Source organism: Heteronotia binoei, chromosome 4 (assembly GCF_032191835.1).
Source record: "Heteronotia binoei isolate CCM8104 ecotype False Entrance Well chromosome 4, APGP_CSIRO_Hbin_v1, whole genome shotgun sequence".
Taxonomy (NCBI): Eukaryota; Metazoa; Chordata; class Lepidosauria; order Squamata; family Gekkonidae; genus Heteronotia; species Heteronotia binoei.
This window is the reverse complement of record NC_083226.1, coordinates 159,548,525-159,573,180: the sequence shown is the minus strand read 5'-3', so window position 1 is coordinate 159,573,180 and position 24,656 is coordinate 159,548,525. Positions and strand designations below refer to the sequence as shown.

Here is a 24,656-nt window from a genome sequence, read left to right as displayed (position 1 = left end):
CTGCAGCAAGAGAGGGGGGCAGTGAGGGGTAGGCAGAATGGCAGAAAGAGAAAGAATGGGAGACCTGCAGCAAGAGAGGGGGGCAGTGAGGGGTAGGCAGAATGGCAGCAAGAGAGAGAATGGGAGACCTGCAGCAAGAGAGGGGGGCAGTGAGGGGTAGGCAGAATGGCAGCAAGAGAGAGAATGGGAGACCTGCAGCAAGAGAGGGGGGCAGTGAGGGGTAGGCAGAATGGCAGAAAGAGAAAGAATGGGAGACCTGCAGCAAGAGAGGGGGGCAGTGAGGGGTAGGCAGAATGGCAGCAAGAGAGAGAATGGGAGACCTGCAGCAAGAGAGGGGGGCAGTGAGGGGTAGGCAGAATGGCAGCAAGAGAGAGAATGGGAGACCTGCAGCAAGAGAGGGGGGCAGTGAGGGGTAGGCAGAATGGCAGAAAGAGAGAGAATGGGAGACCTGCAGCAAGCGAGAGAGTGGCAGCAAGAGAGTGAATGGGAGATTTGCAGCAAGAGAGGGGGGGAGTGAGGGGGAGACAGAACGGCAGCACGAGAGGGAGGGGGCAGTGAGAGAGCAGCAGTGAGAGAGAATGGGAGACCTGCAGCAAGAGAGGGGGGCAGTGAGGGGGAGACAGAACTGCAGCAAGACAGAGGGGGATTGTGAGAGTGCAAGAGAGAGCTGGGGCCGGGCGGGCTGGCCGCTGGAGGGAAGAAGCACCCAAGCCATGTGGTCCCCCCACCAAATTTTTTAGATCCCGGTCCCCTCCACCCAAAATTTTCTGGCTACCAGACTGGACTAAGGCAGAGGGACTGGTCTAACATCACCTAGTGAGCTTCAAGGCAGTGTGGACATTTTACATCAGGACTCCCAAATCTCTGTCTGACCAGATTAGCCACTACACTACACTATGGCATCTGAATTCACAAACTGCTGTTTGTTTGATAGCACATCCCTTGCATCCACCTGGCTCCAGAGACAATAGGATGTGGCAGATGTCTTCTTCACTGAGAGATGTAGAAAATCTCACTTTAGAGAAAGCACAAAACTATTGTTCATTTTAATTATGGTTAGTTTATAAAACAGAGGAGCCCCGCGGTGCAGAGTGGTAAGTTGCAGTACTGCAGTCCAAGCTCTGCTGATGACCTGAGTTTGATCCCAGTGGAAGCTGGGTTCAGGTAGCTGGCTCAAGGTTGACTCAGCCTTTCATCCTTCCGAGGTCAGTAAAATGAGTACCCAGCTTGCTGGGGGGAAAGTGTACATGACTGGGGAAGACAATGGGAAATCATCCTGTAACAAAAAGTCTGCCAAGAAAATGGCATGATGTGATGTCACTCCATGGGTCAGTAATGACTTGGTGCTTGCACAGGGGAATATCTTTACTTTTCCTTCAGTTTACAAAACCAGGATTCATTGTCTCCTGCTTCACTTACAGTAGCTGCTACAGGGACTAGCACACTCACTTGAGCACTCTGGGATCAACTGCTGCCCCCTGCTCCTTCATAAGCATGACTGAATAGGGCTTAACATGAGTCACAGATACAGACTTGCAGCATTCAAGATATTGATGTTGTTTATAACAAAATAAAAAGTAAACACAGGACCTGTAAACACATCAGATAGCATAAAGATTAAAAGAAAAGGTGATAACCTGCAATCCTCTGACCCTTAACTCCTTACACATTTGAAACGATGGACAATCAGGATAGGAGAGGCTCTTGATTTTTAGAGTTGCAGAGCATTTAGAAATAATCCATTACCTTATTGCAGTGTATGGGCTCTTCCCCTACTGTGATACCATGACATCTGAAGCATTATGCAAAGTACAGTTTACACCAACCATGGTTAATTTTGATGTCTGTAAGCAGCCTGCGTTACATTTATGATCACAAGAGCCAGTTTGGTGTGGTGGTTAAGTGCGCAGACTCTATTCTGGGAGAACTGGGTTTGATTCCCCACTCCTCTGCTTGCAGCTGCTGGAATGGCCTTAGGTCAGCCATAGCTATCACAGATCTGTCCTTGAAAGGGCAGCTTCTGGAAGAGCTCTCTCAACCCCACCTACTTCACAGGGTGTCTGTTGTGGTGGGGAAGGTGGAGATCGTAAGCTGCTCTGAGACTCTGAGATTCAGAGTATAGGGCGGGGTATAAATCCAATATCTTCTTCATCTTCTTCATAACGGCGACTTTGAGAGTGAATTCATAATTCATAATCTCCTGAAGTAGACTTTTTAGCCTGTTAACTGAACAACTGAAAGTGGTTCCAATCAGCACTGGTGTGCTTCTCTTAAAGAGACATCGCTCCCAGCCTGTGCCTGGCATTTTACTTATCTGTTATTCCCTTACAATCTATAGTACATTTTTTGCAGCAGAAATAGGAAGCCAAAGGTTTAGCACAACCCCTCCCCACGCTCTGAGAAAAACTGTTCCTAAACCAGAGTTCCCGACAAAGTGGACATTATAAGACCGGACAGCTCCTGGGAAGATTTTCCTGTTAACTTTTCTTTAAGTTGAATCCTAATAAGGTGCTTGCCCATAGACCTAAGGTTAACTCTTTTTTCCCTGCTGTTCTACAGCCTCAGTGATTGTGACCTGAAGCAATCATGAATGAAGTCCCCTGGGGGTTACATAATTGGTTACATGAGGGCATTTCCCAATGTGTTGAACTCCCTGTGGATCAATAATTTCATTACTGCAGCTTAATTTATACAGAATCTATCAGGCTGCAAAGAGACTTCCGAAAGTGTCATGGGCCCATCACTTCTGATAAATACCTAACTCGGTTTAAAAGAAAAATAATAATAAAGAAAACTGTTGGGGGAATTTCAGTAGCTCACTGCTGAGATTTCTCTTAAGGAATAACTTTCCTGATTAAAAGCTTGGTTTGTTCTTTATTGGAGTTGGTGGGTCTTTTAGTTGCATTCTGGCTTGATCTCATTAATCACTATGGCAGGAAACAAGTGGTATAAATGGACACAATATTATTACCTGCAACCAGAGCTGTGCGTATTTTCCTGTTTGGACAAGTGCAGGATGAGGCCACAAGATTTGCACTGATGCAGAATAAGGACACAAGATTTGCACCGATGTAGAATAAGGACACAAGATTTGCACTGATGCAGAATGTCAACTCTAGTGCATATGCACATGAAGATGCCTTATACAGAGTTAGACCATTGGTCTATCAAGCTCAAAGCCATCTGCTCTGATTGCCATTGGCTCTGCAGGGTCTCAGGCAGAGAAAGCTCCAGATGCATGATCTTTTTACCTGGAGATGCCAAGGATTGAACGTGGAAGCTTTGGATGCAAAGCAGATGCTCTGTCTCTGAGCTACAGCCACACCTAATGTTTGTATCCCTTATAGCTGCAAAGATAAAACCTAAGCAAAGATCAGCCCTTGGAAAAGACAGAAGCCAGATGCCAAAGGGATGCTGTCTGCCCCCCCCCCAGTTGTCAATCAAGAAGGAGAAAAAAGGTGCTGCAATTGTAAAAACTGAACTTGGTGGGAAGAAGGGAGTGAGGGCCAGAGGTGTTCATTGGTGGCCAGAAGTAGCAAGGGTGGCAGCCGTGGGCAGCACCCCCTGTTGAACCCTTGCTGGGTAGCCTTAATCCCCAACATGGTGACTGCAGATGACATTGCGCACACAACAGTGTGTTTTCTGGCACTCCCATTCTTCCTTTCCAAAGCAAGAAGCCAACTGTGACTTTTCACCTCACTGGAGCTGAAAGTGTTTCTGAAGACTCCAGGAAGCACTGCCTTTGTGGCTGCCTCCATCATAGGAAGATGTTTGGCTTGGAACCTCCCTATATTTTGTGATTGGCTCCTATTCCTATGGCAGCTATCTTGTGGTTGGCCAAGCCCCCAACATAAATGCAATCATTTAAACAAAAAAGAACAGCTCAGAAGACCATCAGAAATAAAGCCCAGCTCATAAGCAATCCCATGCTATCTTCTTGTCAAGAAATCTGTTTAAATGATTGCATTGATTTTTGCTGATTTTCATTATATATTATATGAGTTTTGATAGTTTCTTGGAATTTGTTAATTATTGTGGCTGGTAATCATGGAAGCCCTGTGCTTTCTCTTGCTACCTACTACTATGATTCTTATTTTGGTTTACTCAAGCCCCCAACATGGCAGCCATTTTGAAGGGGTGACCAGTGGTCCCTCTGAGTTAGCATAAGATAGCTCATAGATTTTTAGACTCCAGCTCACACATTTTTATCTTCACTCAGGAAGGATGACCCCAGAGCACAATAATTTATGCAGTAGCTCACAACTTGAATGCCAGTAGCTCACAAAGTAGAATTTTTGCTCACAAGACTCTGCAGCTTAGAGGGAACATTGGTGACTGACCACTACCTATTCTCAACCTTGTAAAAGCGCTCACAAACTCAGCAAGGTTAGGGAACCCAGAAGTAAACACAGCAACCCCTGGAAAGCCCTACTGAAATGCTCTGAAAGAGCTTCATTTCAGAGGGGCATGCTCAGAAGTTCCCAGTGTCTGTAATTGCCCCTCCTTTAGGTGTGTGGTGGGACTGTTATGTGTGTATTTGCATACTCACAGCCAGGCCTTGAATTCAGCAGGAGCTCACAGAAGCACAGCTCCTGAACCTTTCCGAGGGTTCTCCCTCCTCCTCCCCACCTACCTTGTCCATTGAATAGTAGGTGCAGCTGCATAACAATCCCTGGATTAGGAGATAGGGCAGCCAGCCAGCCAGCCACCAGGAGCTTTGCCGCACCCCCAGCAGCCCTCATTAACCCCTGGAGAAGCCCATGCCACCCTTTCTCCTTGTCTTATGTGATTTTGGATTGCTTGCTAGCCTTTTGACTGTGTGGGGGGCAGCCAAGGAGAGCCCCTGGTGAGCGAGGCCTACTTGGGCTGGATGGCTCTCTCCTGGATGGGGCTCTCCTTTGATGCGTTGGGTCACTTTTGGCTGGTGGGAGGGGCAGTATATGCTAATGAGTTATGCTTATGAGCTCCACCACCTATTTTTCTACAAAAGGACCCTTGTTCACAGCAGACATATTTGCATTCCGTGATCCAGAATCTCCCTGTTCTCAAGGTGGAATCTGAGCCATGGCAACAATCCCATGAATTTTGCCCTTTTGAAACTGTGCAGAGTTCCTATTCATTTCAAATTCTCTAGCAATTTTTGAGTATAAGAGACTATGGGAGTTAATTCGTGTTGTGTTCAACTGTCAATGGATTACCCATGCTGCTGCAAAATACCTGAGAAATGCCTGCTGATGTTTTGTGAACTCAGTTGCTTAACAGAAGAAGCTGAGGTGTTCCCTTTGCCTCCCATCCTCAGGAAGGCAGCTTTGGATGTTCACCCTGAGCCTCAAAAGCAGCTAGAACTTAAAGAGAGGAGGCTGAGATTTTCTTTAAGTGTCTCTGGCTCACGCTAAGTAGAATATTAGGATAACCAAGTAAGTGTTCTGGCTTCACACATATTGCTGGCAGTCAAACTGCAAATGAATCCTCACATGTATTTATGCACCTGCTCATCATCCGTGTACCTAATACTCAACATGATTAAATATTTAGACACTTAAATCCAGAGACTGAAGCCATGAACAGACAAGACACCTCAGGTTGGCAAAAAATAAAAAATAAAAAACCCCCAGCAATCTTAAAAGAGTTTTAACCCTTCAAATTAATACAATCAGTACCTGTCACTTTAAGAAATGAATGCCCTTGGTAGCTGTTGCTAGGCAACCACAACAATATTTCAAGTCTTCAAAAAAATAGAGATTCTTCCTAAAATTGGGACAGACCACAATCCATTAATGTGGTCTGCGAAATTTGTGAAAAAGATTAGGAGGTGGATAAATGAAGATTTGCTACAGAAACATGATACTGTGGTGTCTCTAGAAAAAGAAACTAAAACTTTCTTTCAAATAAATGAAAAAGAGGACATGCAATTTCAAACTGTGTGGGATGCGTACAAAGCAGTAATGAGAGGTATTTTAATTACATTGAACAATAAAGATAAAAGATCTAAAGAGAAACAAATGTTGGACATTCAAAAAGAGATTACAAAAAAAAAGAACTCAAAAAGAGACCAGGAAAAAAGAAAATTATAAGGGAGATCACAATATTACAGAACCAGTTGAGACATTTGTTAAATAAAGCGGTAGAATGGAACCTCAAAAGACTACAACAGAAATCATTTGAAGGAGCAAATAAGCCTGGAAAATACCTGGCTTGACAAATGAAAAAAAAAAGGGAAAATAAATTCATTAATAAAATTGTATTGGGAGGCAAAGAAATTGTGGACCAAGCAGGAATTAAAAGGGAATTCTATAAATATTACGCTACGTTATTTCAAGGCCAAAAGGTGGAAAAAAGTAAAATAGATACATATTTGCAGAAAATTCAAGTAAATCCCTTAACAGAAAATATGGAAAAGGTTTTAAATTAACCAATTGAAAAAATAGAAATTGAAGCAGCAATAAATTCAATGAAATTGGGAAAGGCACCGAAACCAGACAGTTTTACAGCAAAATTTTATAAAGACCTCGCAGAGACATTAGTACCAAAACTCCAGAAATTGATGAATATTATAAGGATAGAGGGGAAAATACCAAATATATGGAAGGAAGCAGTAATTTCGTTGATACCGAAAGAAGATAGAGACATCACAAATGTAAAAAATTATAGACCAATTTAATTACTTAATAATGACTATAAGATATATGCTAGGATACTAGCAGAACGACTCAAACAGCATTTGAATAATTTTATTAAAGATGAGCAAGCGGGATTTCTTCCCAGAAGACAAATCAGAGATAATGTCAGAACTGTTATAGATATTGTTGAATACTATGAGAAGCACCCTGAAAAAGAAGTGGCATTATTTTTTGCGGATGCAGAAAAGGCTTTTGATAATCTGAATTGGGACTTTATGTTTGCAGCGATGGAGAAAATGGGATTGGGAGAAGATTTTATAAGAATGGTTAAGGCGATATATACTGAACAACAAGCAAGACTTTGTATAAATGCAGATTTGATGGAAAAAATGGATGTTTTGTTTTCACACCATTATGTAAGAAGAAATTTGTTAAATACTTGGTCAAAATATAAAAAGTATGGAGATGAGAGAAAACCACTATGGATTGTGCCAACAGAAGTAATAAAGCTATCTTTAGATACTGAAGAAGGGATGCAGTCAACATATAAACAATTATTAAAAATACTGCGTGGAAAGGTGGAACTCAAATCAGCTGAAGAATTACAAATTACAAATCAGCTGAAGAATAAATACAATTGGTTTCAATTGCAACAAATAAAGAGCTTGGTGGAACAGGACATTAAAAGCGAAGGTATAAGACAAGATCAAACAGAATTGGAAAGGATGCTGTTTGGTGATAATGAAAAGTTGATTTCAAAAATTTATAAACTATTATTGAAATGGTCTACAGAGGATGAAGTAGTTAAATCTCAAATGATAAAATGGGCGATTAATATAAATAAAGAAATACAAATAGAGTCATGGAAGTATTTATGGAAGAACTCTATGAAGACATCGACATTAACATTAAAGAAAATTGCTTCAAAATGTTATACAGGTGGTATATGACACCAAAGAAACTAGCAAAAATGAACAATCAGGTGTCAGATAGATGTTGGAAATGTAAAAAGCATGAAGGTTCTTTCTACCATATGTGGTGGACTTGTAAAAAGGCAAAACAGTTTTGGCAAATGATTCAGAAAGAAATGTCAAGAATTTTAGGTTATGATATTAAGAGGTCTCCAGACTTTTTTTTGTTGGGATTACAAATGGAAAATTTTCCGAAACAAGATAGAACGATTGTGTGGTATCTGCTTTCAGCTGCAAGGACATTATATGTGCAGTTATGGAAGCAAGATAAAATACCAGAAGAATGGGATTGGATTTTAAAAGTTATGTCGAGGAGTGAAATGGACAAATTTACAAGAATCTTAAAAGACTATGATTTGGAGAAGTTTAAAATGGAGTTGGAGAAATTTCAAAGATATGTTGAAAAATACTGGAAGACAAAGGGATATTTATTGATTTTTGATAACAGTTGAAGTTTTGTGGAAGAATGGACTAAAATATTAAAGGAACATTTCTTTTTTCTTTTCTATTATATTACTTTTCTTTGGAAAAGGGATAAAAGATAAGAATGAAAATGGATTACAATTATGTTATATGGTTTTTCTTTTTTTCTTTTTATATTCTTATTTTTCTCATCTTTTTGTTATTTGTTATAAGGTTTTTTAATATGAAGATTCTATAATGGATAAACTACCTTGTATTTAGACATTTTAGTTAAAAACACTGGTGGGGGTCATGGAAAGGGGGGAGGGGAGGAGGAAAATGTAATGTATTAATTTTGTATTGGCTTGTTTTATGAATATTTACAATATATTACAGAATAAAATTGTTTTACACAAAAAAACAATATTTCAAGCCTTCAAGCCTTGGTTTCTTACAGTAAAAGACAGGCGGATGGGGCCAGACCTATTGCAGGGCTGTTTTAGCCTTTGAGGGAGGGCTAACTGAGGCTTGCTACCCTCTGATTGGCATGATTGACCCAGGAATGGCTGCTTGCTACTGTTCAACAGCAGCCACTCCATGAACGCTAGTGCAATAGTTAGAATTTCTGATTAGGATCTGGGAGACCTAAGGTCAAATCACCACTCAGCTGTGAAACTTCATTAGGTGATTTTGGGCCTATTGACATTCTCAACCTAATCAATCTATCAGAGTTGTTATGAGGATAAAATGGAGAAGAAGAAAATGATATAAGCAGCTTTGGGTGATGTCTCCACTGAGGAGAAAGGCAGGGTATTAATGCAATGTTATAAATGCAACTGAAGATGGATGGCAGATTAAAAAGTAGGTTGGTTGTGGTCAGGGTTGCCAGGTTGAATTCAAGAAATCCCTCGGGACTTTGAGGGTGGAGGCAGGAGACATTGGGGTGGAGCCAGAAGCAAGGGTGTGACAAGCATAATTGAACTCCAAAGGGAGTTCTGGCCATCACATTTAAAGGAACTGCACACCTTTTAAATGCCTTCCCTCCATTGGAAATAATGAAGGATAGAGGCGCCTTCTTTTGGGGCTCATGGAATTGGACCCCCTGGTCCAATCTTTTTGACACTTGGAGGGTGTTTTGAAGAGAGGCACTGGATGTTGTGCTGCAAATTTGGTGCCTCTACCTCAAAAAACAGGCCCCCCCATGGCCCCAGATACCCATGGATCAATTCTCCATTATACCCTATGGGTATTGATCTCCAGAGGGAATAATGGAGTGGCCAGCAGACATCCCCCCCCCCCATGATGGCTTTCAAACTGTTCTGTGTTGTTTAAATGAACATTATGCACAGCCATTATGCACCTCCATGAACAATTCCCATAGGGAATGATGGGGAATTGATCTGCGGGTATCAGGGGCTCTGGGGGGGGGCTGTTTTTTGAGGTAAAGATGCCAAATTTTCAGTATAGCATCTAGTGCCTCTCCCCAAAATACCCCCCAAGTTTCAAAAGGATTGGACCAGGGGGTCCAATTCTACGAGCCCCAAAAGAAGGTGCCCCTATCTTTCATTATTTTCTACGGAAGGAAGGCATTTTAAAAAGTGTGCTGTCCCTTTAAATGTGATGGCCAGAACTTCGTTGGAGTTCAATTTTGCTTATCACACCCTTGCTCCTGGCTCTGCCCCCAATGTCTCCTGGCTCCACCCCCAAAGTCCCGAGATATTTCTTGAATTGGACTTGGCAACCCTACCGAAACTGCATTCCTGCTCAAAAAAAGCCCTGGTGTATATATGAAAACACAGTTGTGGGAACTGCCATTGAAAGAGAGAGATGGGCACAGGGCCGGATTAACGATTAGGCCAAGTAGGCACTGACCTATGGGCCCCCATGCTTTTAGGGGCCCTGGGCCAGTTGCTTTCTGGCTTTTTCCATGCTTGTAGCCCTGACGGCCTGCATGCACAGCCAGCGACTGAGCCCCTCTTTGCCCAACTTGCCTGGTGCGGCTGCTGCTGGTGTTGTTACCAAGTTTGCCTCACTCTGCCTCTCCCCCGCAGCTTTGTCAAAGGGGCTTTTGAGAAGGTGCCTGCAGGCTGCAGTGAGGGCCACAGACAGTGGGGTGGGTGCTCCGACTCTGAGATCATTTGCAAGGGGCCCCCTGAAATTTTGACTGCCTAGGGGCCTCCACAAGGTTTAATCCAGCACTGAATGGGCAAGAAACTATTGGATAGAGTCCCAAACAGAGGGGAAACAAGCCACCCTCTCCCTCTCTACTTGGAATCGAAGTCCAGCTGTGCCTCTAATAAGTAAGCTTCAGTTCTGTCACGGCAGTCAGCCAAAGTGTCTTGTCACGCAAAGCACTGGTCTAGCTGTTTGAAGTGATTAAAAGATATACAAAGCTTTAACCATATTCAAAAAAAAAAAAGGGGGGGGGAGAAGAACAGATTTCAAGGTAGCTTCAGTGTTCCCTCTTCCAGTTCTTTTCAGCTGGATTTTTTTATCTCATAAACTATATAATTATTAAGATGTGAGCTCTTCGGGGCAGAAAGGATTGTGTTTGGGCTAAAGTGAGATATAAAACAAAAATCTTTCAACAAAACATCTAGCTATTTAGTTTTGCATTCAGCATTTTAAAATCTTTATGTCTTTCCTCCTCCATTCCCTCTCTCCTTTTGTTGCAAGTCCAGTTTAAGTGATACATGAAATTTCTTAGCATCTCAAGAAGAGGGTGAAAACTTTTGCTGAAATAAAATGTTGTAAGTCTTTCAATTTTTTAGGTATTTTTATCTGTGCATGTATGCACCTGGAATTCATGGTGACCTCTGGTGACTGACCCCTACCGGGGGCCTGGGGGATATTCAGGGAGTTGACTGAATAAAGACTACCCCTGTCTCCCAACTACTGATATTCCTAGGAGGTCTGTCATCCAAGTACTTGCCAGAGTTGACCCTATTTAGTTTCCTAGATCTGACAAGAACAGGCAAGGGCATGTTGTAAGTCTTTAATGTGCAGCAAGATGCCTGTTTAATCAGAACATCTGAAATTAGAATAATAGAATTATAGAGTTGGAAGGGACCTTCAAGGTCATTTAGTCCAACCCTTTGCACAATGCAGGAGTTTCACAAATACCTCCCCCCACCTCTTTCTGACCTCCTTTTCATGATCTGCCTAATACATAGAATCAGCATTGCTGTCTGATGGCCATCTAGCCTCTGTTTAAAAACCTCCAAGGAAGGAGAGCCCACCATCTTCCGAGGAAGCCTCTTCCACTGAGAAACCTCTCTGTCAGGAAGTTCTTCCTAATGTTTAGCCAGAAACTATTTTGATTTAATTTCAACCTGCTGGTTCTGGTCCGACCTTCTGGGGCCAACAGAAAACAATTCTGCAGCATCCTCTATAGGACAGCCCTTCAAATACTTGAAGATGGTGAGCGTATCACCTCTCAGCCACCTCCTCTCCAGGCTAAACATCCCCCAGCTCCTTCAACCTTTCTTCATAGGACCTGGTCTCCAGACCCCTCACCATCTTCGTTGCCCTCCTCTGGACACATTCCAGCTTGTCTATATCCTTCTTAAATTGTAGTGCCCAAAACTGAACACAATATTCTAGATGATGTCTAACCAGAGCAGAGTAAAGCAACATCACTTCACTTGATTTGGACACTATATTTCTGTTGATACAGGCCATAATTGAATTTGCCCTTTTAACTATTGTATCGCTCTGCTGACTCATGCTCAGCGTATGGTCCTCTAAGACCCCTAGATCCTTGAGAAGATCCTTGAGAAGAGGGCTAAATAATAAATTGCAAGACAAACATAATAATCATTATACTGTTTGACCTTACCTTGGGTAGCCGGTACTTTTCTCTCAAGTGAACCCTCACAACAGCTCTCCCGGCCTTTTTTTGGGTAAACGCAGCATCTCTCTCCATTCTGAAAGCAGAAAAGAGATGTTTCATAACGGAATATTTTCTCTTTGTAGTGTCTGTATTGTGCTTGGCAGCTTGAGAGGCAGAGTAGTGTATTTACTTCAGCATATGTACACACCTTGCTCTTCCCCCCAACACCATCTCCCCTTCTATTTTACCCACTCAACAACAACCTTGTGAGACAACAACAACAACAACAATAATTCTTTATTGCCCATAGCCAAAGCTCTCTGGGCGGTTTTAGAATAAGAGTTGGTTTTTATATCCCACTTTTGACTACCTGAAGGAGTCTCAGAGTGGTTTATAATCTCATTCCCTTCTCTACCCACAACAGGTACCCTATGAGGTAGGCAGGACTCTCCAAGAACTGCTCTTGAGAGAACAGCTGTGAGAGAACTATGAGTGGCCCAAGGTCACCCAGCAGGTTTCATGTGGAGGAAGAGTGGAGAATCAAACCCAGTTCTCCAGATTAGAGCTCACCACACTACACCACACTGGCTCTAGTTTAGGATGAGAGAGAGTAACTGACCCAAGATTATCCAGCAAGATTCCATGGCAGAGTGAGGATTTGAACCTAGGTCTCTTAGATCTGAGTTCATTGCTCCAACCATTGTACCATGCTGGTGAATGTAATTGGGAAGGGGGGTTAAATCACACACTGTGAGGCAGGTTTTACTGTGTATACCAATAAATGGTCAGGCATGTCTCTCCAAACTCTCCAGAGCTCACAGTGGATGTAATTTGGATAGGCCATGAGTCTCTCAGAAGTAGGGCTGCTAAGTCTCCCCAGCCATTGTTGGGGGACAGGGGGTGTAAGGTTGCCAGATCCAGGTTGGGAAACGCCCGGAGATTTGGGGATGGAGCCTGGGGAGGACAGGGACTTCAGTGGGATACAGTGTCATAGAGTCCACCCTTCAAAGCATCCATTTTCTCCTGATCTTTGTATTCTGAGGAACTAATTTCTGTAGTCTGAAGATTAGCTATAATTCCAAGGAGTTCTCCAGACCCCATCTGGAGGCTGGCATCCCTATTAAAACTATGACAAGTTCACAAAGTTATGTGACTCTTTTTTACAGTCAGAGATGGCAAAATGCAGCTACAATTTAAACTTCAACTTGTGCTTCTGAAGGACTTTAGGTTCAAATCTCTGCTCTGCCATGGACTTCATGTGAGGTAAATTTACCTCAGAAAGCAGAGTTCTGAGGTAGGGGGAACATACTAAAGCACTTTGAATGGCAGGTGGCATTGCTGCACTCAGCAAATCACTCTTTCTGGCCAAACTCAATATAATAGGAGGAGCTACACACGTTTTTAAAAATGATTTATGTGCCTGTCAATTTGCTTTAAAATGCAGGGGTCTATTTTTTTTGCCTAAAATGGAGTAGGCAGGCAAACCCTGCCTCTTCCCCTTATTTCTATTTTACCAAGTTTTGAGAAATTTTTCTCTCACCTGGACCTAGATTATGACAGGCTGAAGCCTGAAGCCATGTCAAGTCTAAGAGGTCCAACTACTCAAAAACAATGATTTTGTAAGTTTTAGCTTTTTAAAAATGTAGAAGACCCTCTCAATCTGAGTCTTTACTTAGCTTGTGCGCAAATCCAGCTTCACTCCCAAACCAGTTACAGTACTAGAAGTGAACTAAGCAGGGAAAAAGATACTTAAAGCAACAGGGTGAAGTGCATCAACACAAAGCAAAGAGTCAGGTTTATATTCTGTGCTCTCTTTTCTGCTGAAAATATACCACCTGAACCCATAAATGAGTAAGCATGTGAATAAAATACATAGGGCTCCACTGTCACGATTAGCTTGACCTTAAACATGGCTAACTTTAAAGGACAATGTGAGGATAAACCAGAATAACCCTGGATGCTTCTGCAATAATAAATTATAATGGGCTAAAGTAAACCTTGCAAAAGTTGACATCTTGCAAAATTTTGCAGTTAGGTCTCCCTTTTATAGGCTGACTATCCAAGTTGGATCTGGGGTCCCCACCCAGTGTAATAGCAAGACTTGTGGGGCCTCCACTTTTTCTGTGTGAAGAGTGCCCAGTTTGGGTCAGGACTACGTCTCATGTGGAAAGGGAATTCAGCCTCCTCCTTATGTGGTTTTCTGAACCTCAAACTGTCTGAAGAACCTTAAACTGTCTGAGCAGAATGCTATTTGACCTGTTGGGGGGGGGGGCACTATATATGCACTTCAATTCACTTTTAATGCACTTTTCAACTGGATTTTATTGTGTGAAATGGCAAAATCCACTTGCAAACGGTTGCTGAAGTGGACTGAAAATGCATTATTTAGCATGTGTGAAAGCACCCTATGTTTTAGGAAAGGGTCAGTGGAAGAGCCTTTGCGTTGCATGCAGAAGGCTCAGGTTCAATCCCTGACTTCTCCGGTTAAAAGGACCAGGCATTAGGTGATGGGAGAGACCTTTGCCTGAGACCCTGGACAGCCACTGCCAGTCTAAAGAGACAATATTGACTTTGATGGACCAATGATTTGATTCAGTATGAGGCAGCTTCATGTGTGCATCATGTTACAGGTCAGGAAAACAGTTCAGGGGGAAAGCTGAAGCCCCTTCTCCATGTCTAATGTGGCCTTGTGTCCAAATTAGGCACTCCACATACAGAAATTGAAAAGAACCTGCAATTCATATCTGACAGTTAGAAAGGGCAGGGATACCAGACTGGGTGTGTTCACACTACACTAAATAATGCATTGTATAACTGGATTTCTGCTATGCTTACACAGCAAAAATCCAGTTGCAAAATAGATTCTTTAGTGTAGTGTGAATGTACCCTCTGTAATGGGCAAATCTAGCCATTGCACCATCCATCTGTGTGGCAGGTTATGTGCAGACAGATTTGTAAATGGCAGGGGATATCTTCCTGCCAAAAACCTGTGGATCAAGATGAAGGGAATACTAAAGGACATTCAGGCAGGGAGGACCCATTCTACCCCATTCTTTCCTTCATCCCCTGTCTTTTGTCAACACATGAAACTGTGTAATCAGACCCTTGGTCCATCAAAGTCAGTGTTGTCTACTCAGACTGGCAGTGGCTCTCTAGGGGAGAGGTGTCAAACATGCGGCTCGGGGGCTGAACCAGTCCCCCGGAGGGCTCCTATCAGGCCCCTAAGCAACTGGCTGTTGCCTGCTTCCTTCTCCCTCTCTCTTGCTTCCTTCTGCATCACAGCTTGCTTTGTCGGGCTTGCTCAATCACAGAGGCACTACAGAGCAAAGCATCTATTTCCTCCATTGGCTGAGGCTCCCCCCTTGGAGAGGAAGGGGGAGGGATGGAGACCTTGCTTTGCCAGGCTCTCTCAATCACACAGCAGAGTTACTGAGCCAAACCTCCCTTCCTTCTGTTGGCTGAGGCTCCTCCCCCTTCTGATCTCCTGGGGAAGAAAGGAAAAAGCCAGAGCTTCCTTTGTCCAGTTCCCTGGATCCCAAGTTAGAAATATAAAGAAAGTACCTTTAAGACCAATGAGTGCTACTGTTTTAAACAGGTCTTATTTTAAGGGTTTTTTTTTAAAAAAAAAACAAAAAACGTTTAATTGTGTTTGTCTGTGTCCTTTATAAAGTTTATATCTTTGCTAATCTTAAATAGGTACCCACATGGCCCGGCCCAACAAGGTCTCATTTATGTCAAATTCGGCCCTCATAAAAAAAAGGAGTTCAACACCCTTGCTCTAGGGTCTCAGATAGAGGTCTTTCCCATCACCTCCCCTCTGATCTTTTTGGCTGGAGATGCTGGGGATTGAACCTGGGACTTTCTGCCTGCGAAGTAGCTGTGCTACCACTGAGCCACAGCCCCTCCGTCAACTAAAAAAGGTAAGGGTAGTCCCCTGTGTGAGCACCAGTCGTTTTCAACTCTGGGGTGACGTTGCTTTCACAATGTTTTCACGGCAGACTTTTTATGGGGTGGTTTGCCATTGCCTTCCCCAGTCATCTACGCTTTCCCCGCAGCAAGCTGTGTACTCATTTTACCGACCTCGGAAGGATGGAAGGCTGAGTCAACCTGGAGCTGGCTACCTGAACCAGGGATCGAACTCAGGTTGTGAGCAGAGGGCTCCAACTGCAGTACTGCAGCTTTACCACTCTGCTCCATGGGGCTCTTTTTCTTCTTCTTTTTTTCTGTCAACTAAGACTGCATCAAAAAAAAAAGGCCAATCCCTCACTAATGGGATCTGGCCATTTGCCCTGACATGGAACAGAGAGACCAGAATTGAAACACTTCTTCCTCCAACTGTTACTTTCATACAAGTCACAGAGAGATGGAGGCAGCTGGATCTACCCATGGAGCAGCATGAAGTGGTAGAGTCCTGTGACAGCTGAATGGGCTGTACCACATCAGGGGAGGAATGACATTTTGAATGGTCCCCCCTCCTGTCTATTAAAAAGCTCTCCACAAGTGGAAAACAAGTACGACATAGAGAGTGCTGAATAAGTTCCTTTCTCCCAGTTTGAGAGCCAGTTTGGTGTAGTGGTTAAGTGTTATCTGGGAGAACTGGGTTTGATTCCCCACTCCTCCACTTGCACCTGCTGGAATGTCATTGGGTCAGCCATAGCTCTCGCAGGAGTTGTCCTTGAAAGGGCAGCTGCTGTGAGAGCCCTCTCAGTCCCACCCAACTCACAGGGTGTCTGTTGTGGGGGGAGAAGATATGGAAGATTGTAAGCCACTCTAAGTCTCTGATTCAGAGAGAAAGGTGGGGTATAAATCTAGTCTTCTTCTTCCCTGACATGTAGAATTTCTATTGGCACAGAGATTTGAGGGTTGGTTTTTTAAAAAACATGACAGAGCATTCAAAAATATGATTCTGCACCAGCAGTCCAAAGTATTTGTAAGTCTAGCTATCAAATATCTTTCTTGGAAACAGGGCTTTTTTGTAGCAGGAACTCCTTTGCATATTAGGCCGCACACCCCTGATGTAGCCAATCCTCCATGAGCTTACAGGGCCATTAGCACAGGGCCTATTGTAAAACCTTGGAGGATTGGCTACATCAGGGGTGTGTGGCTTAATAGGCAAAGGCGTTCCTGCTACAAAAAAAGCCCTGGAGACAGTAATCCCCCAGCAGAATACTATATCCCATCATACAATCTCATCACCCTGCATCTTGCCAAGGTGAATAAGAGCATTTCCACCATCCTCTAATGATGCTGGAGGTTTGGATGGGGTGGTTGGGTCTCTTTCACACACATTTCCCTACCAGTGCCATAATTCTTTTGGGGTCTGATAATTAATTAATTCCAGTGAATGGGATCAGCACAGGTCCTTTCACTCAAAGCTGTATAATGGCATCACTTCCATGAGCAAATTACATTAGTAGTATTTGATTGTGCATTATACAGTGCTGTCTCTCTTACTGGTCATTTGCACACCTCTGTAATTGACATTTTGGGAGCTGCCAACCTGTCAATCACAGAGGTGTGCAAATGACCAGTGAGAGAGAGAGAAAGAGAGACTTGGTATAACCCAGTTCAGGCTAAAAGGAAAACAAGAGGGTCACCCAGGGTTTAATCCGGCCCAAACCAGTGATTCATTGTATCACCTTTGACAAGTCTTCCAATCTCTGTGAACCTCAGGCTGTTCAGCTGTAAAACTGAGATTGGCGGGGGGGTGGGGGGTGATGCATCACATTCCCTTGATGAACAAAGTCACCCATTTATATAGCTGCTCCTCCTTTTCCCCATATGTTGCCATGCGGATAAAATTTTAATATTGATCTGTCAAAGAGTGCCTTGCTAAGATATGTAACTGAGCATTTAATGCAACCTGGCTGAAAACCATTACTGATGGGTTCTCCTTGTTCCACAGAAGCTTCTGGGTTTTCAAGGGGGAGGAGTTTCATTTTTGTATGCTTGTTTTCCAGACGCTTGATCCCTTACTTTAAAAAGCCACAGAAGTATAGATTGCAAAAGACGCTGCACTGAAAGATTCCATATGTTTAGAGAGCTGCATTGCAGAAATGCTTTCTAAATATAGCTCCGCTTCACCTTAAATTCCATATGTAATTAACCTTTTCACCCATAATCATCTTAGATGTGGGGGATTTAGACAACCATTATGTAATTGATCATTAGTGAAATGATGCACTGGAGATTTGAAATTTCAGTTGTTGCCGTTGTTGTAATTGTGGTCGGCTTTAATGCTTATACGATTGAAACCATTTATTTTGCTTAGAATCCTACAAGCAGATTACTGATACAACTGATATGAATATCCTGCAATTAACACATATACATGCATGCATCGTGCTTAGCTGACCCTTTCTCTTTTGTTCGTCTTAAGGATAGGAGAACGGTTAGGACAAATATAGACATTTGCATTCATCCCTGATCAGTGGACTGTCCTTTAGAGTTAATTTCAGTAGATTGCACTTACTATTTTTGCCTTAATCGAAACGATTTTACAAATATTTTAAACACACTTTCTTGGGATTTTCCAAGGCACACTCGCATAACCCTCAGTGTTGACCACTTACATTTTTTAGAATAAATAAAACCAATGTTATTGAACCAAAATTAAAAGAAACTGCCCAACCAATGCACATTTTTTAAAAAGAACATGTTTGATTACAGTGCAATTTGAGATATAGTTACATTCCTCTAAGTCCATTGGAGTCAATAGGCTGAGAAGGATATTACTCTGCATAGGACAAGCTGTACATGTTAGGTATGGGGGAGGAAGGATAATGTGAACTATCAAATGTACTAATATTTGTGGAGCTATTCTTCTGGAGAACGTATTTCATCCCATATCTGCTTCCCCCCTCCCCACCAGGAATCTGACTGAAGGAGACAGAAATAGGATATTGTTTATTTACTTCACTGCACCTCTCACCCCAATGGGGACTCAAAGTGGCTTACATAATTCTGCTCGCCTTCATTTTATCCTCACAATAACCCTAAAATAGGTTAGGCCGACGGTGTATGATTGGCCCAAGGTACCCTGCGAGCTTTCGTAGCAGAGTGGGGATTCAAACCTGAATCTCCCAGATCCTAGTCTGACCCTCAAACCACTACACCACACTCCCTCTCTATAAATCTTTTAGTCTTTGACTTTGGAATTCCTGCCATGAAAAATCCATGGGTCTCCCAGAGAACATATAGTTTAGGGATGGATCCTGCATATTCCCTTTGGTGTTGCTGTTTTGTGAACTAAGTCATTACAAACTAGCCCCATGAGGAGAACATGGAAATGCATACTTACTTCTCCTCTATTAGCTGCTTTTGGTATTCCTCATATTCTTCTCGTGTCATCCCAGCGGCTGTAGCAGGGTCCGTAGGGGCTGCTTCTTCCTTTTTTTCTTCATTCCCACCACCAAGTCCCAAATTCTTCACCTGGTTGCTTAACATACTTTTCACTATGAAGGCCATTTTCTTCTGTGTCTCAAACCCTCAAAGATTTGGGGGAAAACAAGTGAACGTCAGCAAAACAAACCTCTAAATAAAAGAATAATCTAGGCAGCAAATGGAATTTCTATAGCCCAGGCAGATCTTGAAGGGTACAGCACTAGTGAAACCGCTATGCCAAAAACAGGTTGTCAGCCATAATCTGGATTAAGGCAGTGAACTCCTTAGTATCCAGAGGCAGATGGTTCAGATTACTCGGAGAAAAAAAATCATTAGACACAGCTACCTACTTTTTATATTAATACTTTAAGCCAATTTTCATTTTTTAAAAAATCACATTTGTCGTTGCAATAAGGCTAAAATTTCCCTTCATTTTTGAGATCTTCAAACCTAAAGGATGCTTCTCTAGTGGATCGAGTTACTCAGATGTACATGATGGGACCCCGTTGATTACATGAGCCAAATGGAACCCAGGAAATCAAGTTGGATGGACGCGATCAAAAGAGATTTGTGGTGGGATGGGGGCGGGAAGGGCACGGGATTCTTTTATTAGATGAGAACCAGTCCTTTATTCATGTTGTTTTATCCCACTGGGGGCTGGATTTCATTTTGTTCTTCTCTGACCAGACTTTTAAGAGTTTTGTGAGTGCCTAGCGGAACATTAGGTCGAACTTGTCCTGAAACAAAGCTCTACTCTTGACACAAAACACCATCTTGTCCCCAATGATGGTCACATCATTGAGCACAGTGACCAAGAGACAAACTCCAGGGGATAGCTATATTGAGGAAGGGGAAGAGTTCCTGGTTGGTAGCCAAATTGTAACATAAGAACATAAGAGAAGCCATGTTGGATCAGGCCAATGGCCCATTCAGTGCAACACTCTGTCACACAGTGGCCGAAACAACAACAACATCAGGTGCCATCAGGAGGTCCACCAGTGAAGGACAAGGGACAGCTTTACCCTTTGTACTATAGCTCTCATTCCTTTGTTCCACTGAAGTGAATGGCTGGCCATTCAGCTCCATGAGGAAAAGAGATGGATGGCAGAAGCAGCCCTCCATATTGTGTACTCTGGTCCTCATTGACTGGGATCCTGAAGGAAGTACAAGGTGTGTCTGTGCCACAAAGCATACAGAGATGCGCATGAACCTTCCTGATACCCCTCCATACATACCTGGTTGTAATGTCAAGACAGGAGTTTTCATAGTAAGTAATAATGGCTTGAATCCTGCTGTATATTTCCACAATGTTAGCGGGAGCAGGAAGCTGGAGCAAGGAGGACGAGGAAGAGGTCAAGACGCAGTTCACAAATTCTACTCCTCTCTAGATCCCATTGTTTTCTGTCTTGCATTTTTTTTTGCATCCTTATTGTGGAATTGGTTTCAAATAGTTGTACGAACAAATGTCCTTATAGATTGTAGAATCACAGAGTTGGAATGTACCATAGAGGCCATCTAGTCCAACTCCTCCTTGGAGATAGTATCTAAACCAATATATGCATGAACAAATAATGCAGTTAGTAACTAGGGGGAGTTTTCGGTGTCATCCTATCTGCCTTTCACTGCAAAATAAAATTTGTTTGCAGAGTTGCACACTCAGTAGAAATATGGCAGTCAAGAGTCCCTAAGCATATTTAGATGTTTTAGAAATCAGTTGTGAAACACAAGATGCTGTATTCTGGTCCAGCTTTCCTGGATAGAAGCCAGCTTCATAGTGCTGCTGACAAACAATATGCCTTTGCCATAAGGAGAATGTGACAGTTTTCTGAATGCAGGGAATATTTTCTTTAAAATTGTAGGGGAAGAGAAGTCTACAGGGTCAGATCATACTTGAGGAAGCAAATTGTTCCATTGGCTTAGCTCTTGCAAGCATATGGATTTGTCATTCTTGGGTTCTGTTTCTTATCTGCAGAATGGGGATAATATTGATGGGCCTTACAAGATAAATCAAGCACTTTTCATATCTTAATATATAGCCACATGCTTGTGCATTAGAGTGTATGAGTCAGCAACCAATGATATGTTTGGAGGCATGAGGTCTGAAGTTCATTCCATGACCTTAGGTGCTGCTGTAGTTTAAGGGAGCAAGTCTAAGGAAGTCTACTCAAAAGCCAGTCTTATTGTATTCAATGGGGCTTACTCCCAGGAAAGTATCTAGGACTGCAGCTGCTATTATATGCTGTCATCCTAGTCAGTGCCTAGGTCAGTGGATATCTTGGGCCACCTAAGTAAGCCATCTTGAGTTTCATGAAGGAAGATGGGTAGGATTCTCCCTCCTCCCATTAAATCACAGCTGACTTATGGTGACCCTACGGGGGCTCTTTAGCTTGGAGAAATGCTGCCTGAGGGGTGCCATGATAGAGGTTTACAAGATTATGCAGGGGATAGAGAAGGTAGAGAAAGAAGTACTTTTCTCGCTTTCTCACAATACAAGAACTCGTGGACATTCAGTGAAATTGCTGAGCAGTCGGGTTAGAACAGATAAAAGGAAGTATTTCTTCACCCAAAAGGCGATTAACACATGGAATTCACTGCCACAGGAGGTGGTGGCAGCTACAAGCATAGACAGCTTCAAGAGGAGATTGGAGCAGAGGTCCATCAGTGACTATTAGCCACAATGTAGAGTCGGAAACGACTGGTGCTTGCACAGGGGACTACTTTTACCTTTATTGATGGGACTCTCTGTCTGGGACAGTGATGCTCTGTTTTCTTGGTGCGGGGGGGGGGCAACAGTGGGAGGGTTTCTAGTGTCCTGGCCCCACTGGTGAACCTCCTGATGGCACCTGCTTGTTTTTTTTTGACACAGAGTATTGGACTGGATGGGCAATTGGCCTGATCCAACATGGCTTCTCTTATGTTCTTATGTTCCTTCATAGGAGGTTTGCCATTGCCTGCCTCTGTGACACAACCCTGGACTTCCTTGGTGATCTCCCATCCAAGTACTAACCAGGGGTAACCCTGGTTAACTTCCAAGATCTGATGAGATCAAGCAAGCCTGAGCTACCCAGGTCAAGGCGATAGGCAGGATACCAAGCAATACATAAACAGGATGAACAACAACAAAACAAAAACTATTACCAAGGGCAGTTTGCCATACTAGTAGCGCAGTGAATGTAAGTCAATGGTGTTGCTATTGTCTAGGGATGCCACATGAAGTCTTCCAAAAGGTTGAACGCTTTGTGAAGCCATATGAAAAAGATTAGTTACGCATCTCAGACAATTACTAGTACAAGGGCGGCCAAACTTGCTTAACATAAGAGCAACACAGAATAAATGTCAGATGTTTGAGAGCCACAAGACATGAACATCAGATGTTTGAGAGCCGCAAGGAAGGAAGGAAGGAGGGAAGGAAATAGATGGGGAGGGGAGATGGAAAGAAAGCAACTTTAGTATTAAATGCCTTCGCCGGCTGGATTGGAGAAATGATTTAAAGAGACAAATGCCTTCTTCAGAGCCACACAACATATGAAAGAGCCACATGTGGCTCCCGAGTCACAGTTTGGCCACCCACGTACTAGTACTTTACTAGAATATGTAGTGAAAGCTTTGTCGACCAGCATTCATCAGGAATGAGGGGTGGTGGTGTGCCAGTTAAACAAAATATGCCAGATGACAAAATTTTTATGGGCAGCAAAAGGGTATGTCTGTTACTGGACTGCCTGGGCCATTGGCATCAAGTACGCAGCCATTCTGAATGGGTGGCACAAACCTCAGGTGAGACCCCTGGGTATACCAGTTGTTGCTATCCATGTGCATTGTGAAAACAACAAGAAATAAATGATTCCAATGTTTTGATTGGCCACTAAAGATTCTAGAAGTAAAAGAATTAGCATTGAAACAGGTTATCTGAAAAGGAGAAACGTTTGGCTGGATTTGTTTGGGTGGTCTGGATCCATGAGGCAGGGAAAGCAACTGGATGGTTGCTTAAGATTATTTTCAGACTTCTTTCTGAACACTTGCAGAGAAAGACTGGGCCCTGTTTAAAAGAAAAGGTGTGATAGGGGCATTGCTCAGTGGGAGCGGAGCTGCTTGTATGTCAAAGGCCCCAGGTTCTATCCAAAACATCTCCAGCTAAAAGGATCTAGTAGTAAGCAAGGTGAAGGACCTCTGCCTGAGACACTGGACAGCTGCTCCCAATCAGAGTAGACAACCCTGTCCTTGAGAGGCCAACAGTGTTATCCAAGGAACTCCTTTGAATATTAGGCCACACCCCCTTGATGTAGCCATTCCTCCTGTAGCCATTACAGTAGGCCCTGCACTAAGAGCCCTTTCAGCTGTTGAAGGATTTGCTACATCAGGGTGTGTGGCCTAATATGCAAAGGGATTCCTGCTACAAAAAAAGTCCTGGTGTTATTCTATGTAATGCTGTCCCTTTCAAGTTCATTGTCTTGAAGACCATAGAACAGCACAGCAAGGGAAGTATAAGGCAGCTTCATATATAGGATTCTATGATAGAATAGGGGATCTGGATGAATGGATTTCAAAATCTGTTACTGTGTGATTCCACTAAAGGTTTTGAAGAACTAAGAAATGCATCAGTTCCCCATGCATTTGTAATAATTGCAGGTAAGTGAATGCCATTGGTCCCAGTCAGGGGTGGAATACCAGCAGGAGCTCCTTTGCATATTAGGCCACACACCCCTGATGTAGCCAATCCTCCAAGAGCTTACAAGGCTCTTTTTTGTAAGCTCTTAGAGGATTGGCTACATCAAGGGTGTGTGGCCTAATATGGAAAGAAGCTCCAGCTAGAATTCCACCCCTGGTCCCAGTCCAGAAATATAATCCAATATGATCAAGTTATGGATAACCAAAGGCCAATTCTTGCCCAACCCACTCAGGTTAATTTCAACATGAATCAACACACAAGATGGGTCCCATGACCTCTTTGAAGATGATATTGGATTTATATCCCGCCCTCCACTCTGGAGAGTCTCAGAGCGGCTCACAATCTCCTTTACCTTCCTCCCCCACAACAGACACCATGTGAGGTGGAAGACAGAGTCAATTTTGTTGGAACTGTGCACATTGCAGACTTTTAATCTCTCCTTTAAAGAGATGCACACATATATGATTTGACTAGGATTCAGTACCTTACTAACAGTGCTTTCTAAGCATTTGCACCATAACTTGGAATCTTCTTGGGGCAGGGGAACAGCATTGGAACAAATCCGTTTTTGGATAACAAAAAGATGTATGGACCATTATCAGGTATAGATTTAACAACTTTCGAGATTATTCTCATGTGAATGGGCCTTTCAACATAGCCACCATTTTCTTCGGACATCTGGGAGGAGTCAGTCTTCGCTAATCCCTTAATCCACTTTACCTTTCTAATTAAAGCACACCCTATTAAAAAAAAAGTACAGGATGTTCAGTAATCCAAGATTA

At 43.0% G+C, this 24,656-nt stretch overlaps 1 protein-coding gene across 1 annotated transcript in view; it reads right to left on the bottom strand.

The window, feature by feature from the left end:
- The window catches only part of CPLX4 (complexin 4), a 33,760-nt gene extending 14,113 nt beyond the window's left edge, over nucleotides 1–19,647 (bottom strand). Inside the window, exons 1-2 of the mRNA XM_060236453.1 lie at nucleotides 19,126–19,647; nucleotides 11,832–11,919 (exon numbers count right to left, since the gene is read on the bottom strand). Coding sequence (XP_060092436.1) covers nucleotides 11,832–11,919; nucleotides 19,126–19,292 — 255 coding nt within the window. The 5' untranslated portion in view covers nucleotides 19,293–19,647. The remainder of the gene's footprint in view (nucleotides 1–11,831; nucleotides 11,920–19,125) is intronic.
- Between the last annotated feature and the right edge of the window lie 5,009 nt (nucleotides 19,648–24,656).